At 45.3% G+C, this 7,679-nt stretch overlaps 1 protein-coding gene across 1 annotated transcript; it reads right to left on the bottom strand.

The window, feature by feature from the left end:
* Nucleotides 1-600: 600 nt before the first annotated feature.
* Nucleotides 601-5,294, bottom strand: LOC140855734 (cysteine-rich receptor-like protein kinase 15). The gene is made up of 7 exons (XM_073252325.1): nucleotides 4,036-5,294; nucleotides 3,310-3,435; nucleotides 3,082-3,227; nucleotides 2,752-2,962; nucleotides 1,913-2,150; nucleotides 1,602-1,752; nucleotides 601-1,468 (listed from the first exon to the last, which is right to left on the bottom strand). Exons 1-7 carry the CDS (start codon nucleotides 4,841-4,843, stop codon nucleotides 1,151-1,153), a joined length of 1,998 nt encoding a protein of 665 aa, XP_073108426.1. The 5' UTR covers nucleotides 4,844-5,294; the 3' UTR covers nucleotides 601-1,150.
* Nucleotides 5,295-7,679: the final 2,385 nt, after the last annotated feature.

Genomic DNA, 7,679 nt, shown 5'->3' with positions numbered 1-7,679 from the left:
AGCCTTTAAAAACCTTTGTTCCATGAACAGAGACTAGGTGTGCGCAGCTTTGATCGACGAAAAACCCAGAGAACAGAAGCACAGTGCCGACTGGAGCAGAAGCAGGGACTTCAGGTAGACTGTTGGACAATGGACAGTAGTTACTTCAGGAGTTCAGGAGGGTCTCCCTAGAGAGAGAGCTTTTGTGAGGGAGTGCTTCCTACGAGGAAGAGATTGGGTATATGAGGGTTGAGGGTGTGATCTCCTCTTATAATTTTTCTCTTTTCTTATAGTGAAGTTTGCATGTCCTGTGGAGATGACTCATTTTTTGGCTAATTCACATATTTAATTATTTTTATTTTATTTCTTTTTTCTTCTTGCTACAACGTGCAGTATCGAAAAAATCTTGAGAAATGGTGTTCTGGCCAAACATCCACCAACATTCATGCTAGATGGGTATAATCTATCTGTTGTATCAAAAAAAAAAAAAAAAATATCTGGACTTAACTAGAGCACATGCAGTTGGCGTATAAATTGCATGCATACAATTAAACATCCATTAAAGAAACAAAAAACCATTAGTAACAAAGGAAAACTGGATGAATTCATTGATCCAAAAAGAAAAAGGAATATTTTCTATAGAGCTAAGCCAATTACATGTCACAAAATCAGCCAATGAACATGAATGTCTCACACAAGAACAAAACAGAGAAGAGATTTTTTCCTTTTTTTGAGCAAATGATGGAACATCCACGCCACATTTGATTTAAATAATGAAATGAAACAAAAGGAGTGGTAGAGACAAGCACTTGACCTGCAATACAAACAAAACAAGTCCCCTGCAAACAAGAAACAAAGCGACAACCAGAAACAGAGCCTCGGGCCCTGTATGCTGCAAGGAGCCTCTATATCCTTCCTCTTCCACTTGAACAAATTAGAATGACACATCTGTTTAACGAGAGTTCCATCAAAAAAGTATCTGTCTGATGACAGTAGTAGTTCACACTTTCATTTTAATTCAAAAAGAGAGAGAGAGAGAGAGAGAGAGAGAGAGAGAGAGAGAGAGAGGGATAACAAATTCCTTTTTGTTTTGGTCTATTTCCACATGTGTGCTATGCTAATTTTTGGGTATCATGTCAATGTTACATTTAATGAGAAATATTTGAACCCTTTATAATGCAAAGTCAGTTGAGGTCTCACTATCCTCCTCATCGAGGCTACCTTCGCTTGTGACCTCTTTGAGCGCTTCTGATTTGCTGACGGTGCGACTTATAACATAGAAAGCAGGCACTGAAGGGCTTGGAAGAGGAACAGAGTTACCATCGAGCATGAGAACGACTGTTGCCATACTGGGTCTCTTCGCTGGGTCTGCTTGAACGCATAGAAGCCCAACGTGCATGCACATTAATACTTCTTGCAATTCGCACTGATCAACTAGACTTTGGTCGATCACCTGTGATGCCATTCCTTGATTCCATTGTTCCCACACCTGCCAATAATTGGTTTAAAGGAGTTATATGACACAGCTCGTGTTGCCAACGCAATTAGAGGATTCCTCTAGATATAATGTACACTAGATGGTTCAATGTTCATAGTCAAGCTTTAGGAGGACGAATGCTTACCCAGCTTGGAAGATCTATTGCATTCCCCGATCCTTCGAAACCACTATTCATTCGACCGGTCACGATCTCTAAAACTAATACACCGTAACTAAACACATCCGACTTGGTAGAAAAGTGCCCGTTCCTGACATATTCTGGTGCCATATAGCCACTGCCACAAAGGAATTACAATATGTGAGCTCCATTGTTGGACACTTATGATTGAAGTTAAAGACAGGAGTCCAGGATACAATTTTTACTCTTGATGATTTCATGATGTGTTTCCCATCTCTGCATCGAAACAAAGAGAAAATATATAGGCTTGTACTTACTATGTACCAGCAATTTGGCGAGTGCTTTCATGGGTTCCGTCCATGCCAAAAAGCTTTGCAAGACCGAAGTCTGAAATTTTAGGGTTCATATCTCCATCCAGCAAAATGTTACTTGCTTTTAGATCTCGATGAACGATCCTTAGGCGCGAATCTTCATGAAGATAGAGAAGCCCTCGAGCAATTCTTTTAATGATCCTGCACCGAACTCCCCATTCTAGCTGCTGTCGTCTGATGGGATCTGTTGGAGCAAAGTACAAGTTAGCCAAGTTGCCCAATGGAAGGACCAATGAGGCTACACCATCTATAAAAAGATTTTGCAGCATATCCAGAGGTGCTATAAACATTTATGTATCACCGAAAATCGTAAAAGCGTTTTGAATGAAGAGCTCTTCATTGAAAGAAAGAAAGGATATCTACACGAGTATTACAATGAACTACTAGAAAATAAGGCTACAGAGATAATGGTAACATTGAATCATTATTAGATTAAGAAACAATTTGTTGTAGTCAGATGTCTTGCCTGATAGATTGAAGAAACGGAAATTACAGACTACTCTGAAGTGTCCAACAATATGAACCACTGAATTCAATGCAATAGGAACAATATCGGCATCCTCAAGGGATGACAAAATTTTTAAATAACAGGCATCTATAAGGTGGCATACAGAGCTAGTGACAAATATAAACCCATTGGTTGGTATTTACGACAGTCATTCTTTCTTTCTTTTTTTTTCCTCCTAAAACTCTTTTGAGCAAAAGACATTATCGTAGTTCTTATGATAGGGTTTGCCCCAAAAAGAAAATTTAATATAAGGATGCACTTATATAATGGAGCTTACCGCATAAAAATCTGTCGAGACTTCCGTTAGGAAGATACTCATATACAAGAAGCCTCTCTTGCTCTTCTAAGCAATAACCCAACAACTTTACAAGGTCCCTGTGCTGGAGCTTAGCAACCAAACCAACCTCATTCCGTAGCTGTTCTAGTCCTTGCCTTGAGATTATTGAGAGCCTCTTCACGGCCGTCACTTCTCGATCTGGCAGTATTCCCTTTATTGCATTTTAACAGGACAGTTTAAAAGTTAATATTTTGGTCGAGTTGAATTTCGATTTTTGTAAATTTTCTCCAAGTAAAAATGTCAATCTTTGAGAACTAATCTTGGGGTTACCTTATAAACTAGTCCAAATCCTCCTTGTCCGAGTTTGTTTGCATCAGAGAAGTTATCTGTTGCAACTCTTAGGGTTTCCAAATCAAATACCAGAGACTCTGCACTTTCGATCTCCTTTCCATCTTCATCATCTGCTTCTTCAGCATCTGCTCTCGTTTAAGATACATACAGTCAAATTTGATGCAACGCAAGTGTGAAGTAAATATAATAATTCTACTCAACACATACATGATGGTATTCCTCGTAGTTTCCTTTGTCGTAAGTAAATGCAGATGGCAGAGAGCAGCAACACCACCACAGCTACAGTTGTTATAGTAATTACAATAACTATTTTGATGGTTTTACCAGTATTTCCTGGATCGAAATGAGAGAAAACCAGTTAAAATCATGTTTCAAAGTCGAAAAAATAAATGAAGAGCCAGAAAGAAAACCCATATGATGCATATCAACACACACCTGTAATGTCCAATTAGCCTAACTTAAGAGTTGTTGGCGAAATTGGTAATTTGCTATATCTTATTTTTTTTATTTATTAAAAATAATTCTCTCCATGTAGGGATAATTAAGGTGTATATATATATTTTTTAATCAACGAGGTACAGTTTGGAAACAACTGGATCAATCCTGTAGGATCTGTGAGAAACAGAACAAACCAATCAAGCCCCGCCCAGATTAACCTAACCACCCTACATGTTATTCATATAGCTTGGCATACCCTAACAGGCTGGAAAGTTGATTAGATCCCTGCTTCTAATCTTTTCTTTCAAAGAAAAATTCATTGCTTGATTTTTAAGGGGAAACCGGAGAGAAAGAACATGGATATTTAAGAAAGCAGGGGGGAAAAAAAATCAAGGTCTATGGCCATTCACCTATTTAACTTTCGCCAGAATGTTCCTTTTATTTTATTTATTTTTTTAAAAACCTTGTTTATTTTATTTATTCACCTCAACTTACCTCGCGGCGGAGAAACAGGAGGATCCGGCGGCGGTTGCCATGTTATAGCCTTGGAAGCGTCAAAGAAAGGAGACGTCTGATACCGAAGATTACAACTTAATCCATATATGCTGGCTCCTGAGTCCCCATCACAGCATTGAGGAATATATTCCACAAAATCTTGAAGGCATCGATAGCACTCTTGTTGCGGTAGGTCCTTCGTGCACTGCACCAGTGCATATAGCATGCTCGAATTCATAATATTTGCTACGCCGGCGGCGAACATCTTTGAAGTATTCGCCGCGGTTGTGGTAAGATTGTCCATCATCAGACCTACAAACTTCTTGAACTGTTCTGGCGGATCAGAACCCTGGCTATCACCCTGAACGTAATGAAAACTTGTGTCAGCGGTGGAGAAGAAGTTTTGGTCGGAGTAGCGGAGGAGGCACCCTTCGTACCAAATGGCCGAGATCTTGCCATTTGGGCACCGTTTGATGATTTCTTTGGTGGATATATTGAGGCAGCTCGTGCACTGGGCAGGGGATAGGTCGCCTCGGCATAGGGCAAGGCCATAGACTTGGTGCGGCGGTTGACCCTCGGTATAGTTGGCGAAGCCGGTGGTGTTGGCAGCGGAGAGGGAGGAGAGGAGGAGATTGAGGTTGGCTTGGAAGGTGCCGTTGGGGGTGTAGTTCCCGTCTGTCGTTGGGCAGGCGGTATGTTCGCAATTCAATAGCTGGTAGTCAGAATTGGCTGGGGGACTATGGAGTATGAGGAGAAGAGAAAGGAGGACGATTAGTACTGAGAAGTTGGGACCGTCGGAGCACGGCATGGTTTCATGTGGGACTTCTTTTTTTTTCTTTTTTCTTTTTTCTTTTTTTTTGTTTGGCCAAGTAATCCAGAAGAGAGAGAGAGAACGGGAGGAATGGCTTCCCAATTATCAGAACGGCCCGTCATTGGAGACTTTTAGCATGAATGGAATTCGTGCTGCGCGGACAACCGGACGAAATAGGTGTTTTGCAACGCAGACCACGTCATCCATCATCTCGGTGATCGACGGCTCTCCATGTGGATGGCAGAGCGGCTATCCTGAGTTTTCCAGCCCGCTGCGGTGTAAAACACGCATCAGAGGTGATAGAGACAAGATGGATGTAACTATGATTTTTTTTTTTTGTTTTTTCCAGCAATAAAGAGGGGGTAGCATGCTGCTACCTCCGGTTTCCGTCAAAAAAAAAGACAAGATGGATGCCATGATGGGTTTTTTCTGGGAAGAGGCGGGATAGGGTGGTAATGGAGACGTTGTTTGCAAACCTTCTGATTAGCTGTGGAGAGCACCGGGGTGAACAAAACAGCGCAGTGGGGAAAAGGGCTGGGCCGGCTTCCGTTGTCGCCTTGTATCAAATATTCCCCAACAGAACAGGGGTCCTCATGGTCATATCTAGAAAGGATAGCTCTGCTGGTCGCGGCGGCTGCGGATTGCACGAGAATCGAAGCCACTTTCGGAGAAATTACCAGTTAAAACCATTCCACACCCGTGTTGACCTTTTTTTGGATGATCGAAAAATACGCGGATAGAACAATTCTAATCAAGAATTTTTCCTACGTTTGCTCGAGACCACTTTGAGCGCGTCTGATTTCCTGACAGTGTCACTTTCAACGTAGAAGTGGACACTAAAAATAAAATTTTCTTCTTTAAAATAAAGGGCTTGGAAGAGGAACAGAATTTTTTTCTTAAAAAATATAAAATTTCATTGCTTGACCTGCCATCGGAGCGGGGAAGAAATCACTAACGCCTCGTTTGAGAGTTTGAGAAAGGAGAAAAGAGACTAAAAAAAAGAAAGAAAGAAAGTGTTACGGCCAATCCCGTCGTCGCCTGATCACCGAGAACAAGTGCCTGCAAAAGAAAGTCTACGCTGACTGGAGGCAGCTCCGGCGGAAACCCTCCGACGGTCAAGTCAGAGAAGAGACTAGGCAACAGTGAAAAGAAGACAAGGAGCTCTACGAGGAGAGAGAGAGAGCAAGTCTGAGCATTTTTTCCGGAGGAGCCCCCTTTAGCACTGTTGCCTTCCCCGATTTATAGTTGGAGGTGGTATGGCCTCGCCGTCGGTGACGTAGACAACTGGAGAGTTGTCAAATCGCCGGAAATTGTCATGCTGTTGACAAAGTTGACAGGTCTTAGGAATTAATTCTCGTCCTTAGTAGGACAGCGCTCCAGGCTTCCTGGCAGGGTAATGCCCCCTGACGTTCGTGCGGTGTTTACTTGATGGGACTGCAGCCCACGCCGCTCATCCGGCATCTAGGAAGGCCTATAGAGGTGAGACGACAGCCATCCAAACTGATAGTGAGTCGTCGGCGTCCCATCCGATGGGAAGTCGTCGGCGTCGCAACCGATGGGAAGTCGGTGACGGGGGTCGGCCCTCAGGCGATCGGAGGCGACGTGGGGCCGCTAGGCCGATCCACCTCGGTCGGGGCACAATCGGTAGTCGCTGTCGGTGTCGCCCGCGGTCGGTCGGGAGGAGTCGGTCGGGTGGAGTCGGTCGGGCGGAGTCGGTCGGCCGGATGGAGTCGGTCGGGTGGAGTCGGTCGGGTGGAGTCGGTCGGGCGGAGTCGGTCGGTATATCCCAACAGTTGCCCCCCCACTCCTGAGCCTGATGTCGTGTTGGCCCGCGTCTCCACGCGGGTAGGATGTTGGGCGAAAGGAGTGGATTCCTTGCCGAGTCCTGGACCGAGTTTGCCGACCTCACCGGTGGATAGTCCGGGCAAGTCGATGTCAGGTGTCCCCTTGTCCGATGACTCGATGTCAAGTGTTCCATTGTCCGATGACGCGACGTCAACCAATCTGGTGTCAGGCGATCGGGTGTCAGACGATTGGGTGTCAGATGATTGAGTGCCGGACGATCCGGTGTCAGGCGATCGGGTGTCAGACGATCGAGTGCCGGACGATCTGGTGCCAGGCGATCGGGTGTCAGACGATTGAGTGCCGGACGATCCGGTGTCAGGCGATCGGGTATCCGGCGCCTTTTGGGGAACGCAAACCGCCATCCGGCGCCGGTTCTGAGAGCACGGGTCGCTGTCAGGCATCCCATCGGGGACGTGAATCACCGCGGGCAATTTAATTCCGAATCGCGGCCCTTCCGTCATGTGTCAGGGGTTGTTGGCCCGACGTCCCTCGCATTTAATGAAGACGGCGTGGCCTTTCCGGGATGGGTGCATCGAACCGTCGGATCGAAAGGGGGGTCCGGATGCCGCCACGCGTCGCTCATTCGAGAAGTCTTGGTCGGCGCGGCATCATCTCGACCGTCGAACAGCCCTATATATATGGGGCCACTTGTACTCGAAGCTCCATTTCTGACGGTTTTGCTGCAGAGACTCTGCCCAAGCGGTCTCTCTGTCGTCGACGGCAGCCACGCCCACCCCCACTCCCGCAAGGGTTCGTTCGGAGCTCGCCCCCTCTTCTGTTTTGCTCTAGTTTTCTTTAAAACCTTTTCTTTTCCTTCTCCTTCTTCTTCGGTCTTGTCTTCCCCTTGGTTCTGGTGTTATAGCCAGAACCTCACCTCAGGAGGCTCGGTCGGAAAACCCGACCGATGACCTTCGGTCGACTCCGGAAGTTGAGGTTTCCTCACTTTCGGAGCCGAATGTGGATCGGCTTCGGGATCAGTATCATATCC

Source organism: Elaeis guineensis, chromosome 2 (assembly GCF_000442705.2).
Source record: "Elaeis guineensis isolate ETL-2024a chromosome 2, EG11, whole genome shotgun sequence".
Taxonomy (NCBI): domain Eukaryota; kingdom Viridiplantae; phylum Streptophyta; class Magnoliopsida; order Arecales; family Arecaceae; genus Elaeis; species Elaeis guineensis.
This window is presented reverse-complemented; position numbering and strand designations above follow the sequence as displayed.

What these genes read in the sequence shown, in the direction of transcription:
- LOC140855734 (XM_073252325.1), bottom strand. Translation starts at nt 4,843, where the DNA reads ATGCCGTGCTCCGACGGTCCCAACTTCTCAGTACTAATCGTCCTCCTT. An exon ending in CGCCAAATTGCTGGTACATA is followed by an intron (nt 1,753 to 1,912) that starts GTAAGTACAAGC and finishes CCTTTGTGGCAG; the next exon opens with TGGCTATATGGCACCAGAAT. An exon ending in CAATAGATCTTCCAAGCTGG is followed by an intron (nt 1,469 to 1,601) that starts GTAAGCATTCGT and finishes AATTATTGGCAG; the next exon opens with GTGTGGGAACAATGGAATCA.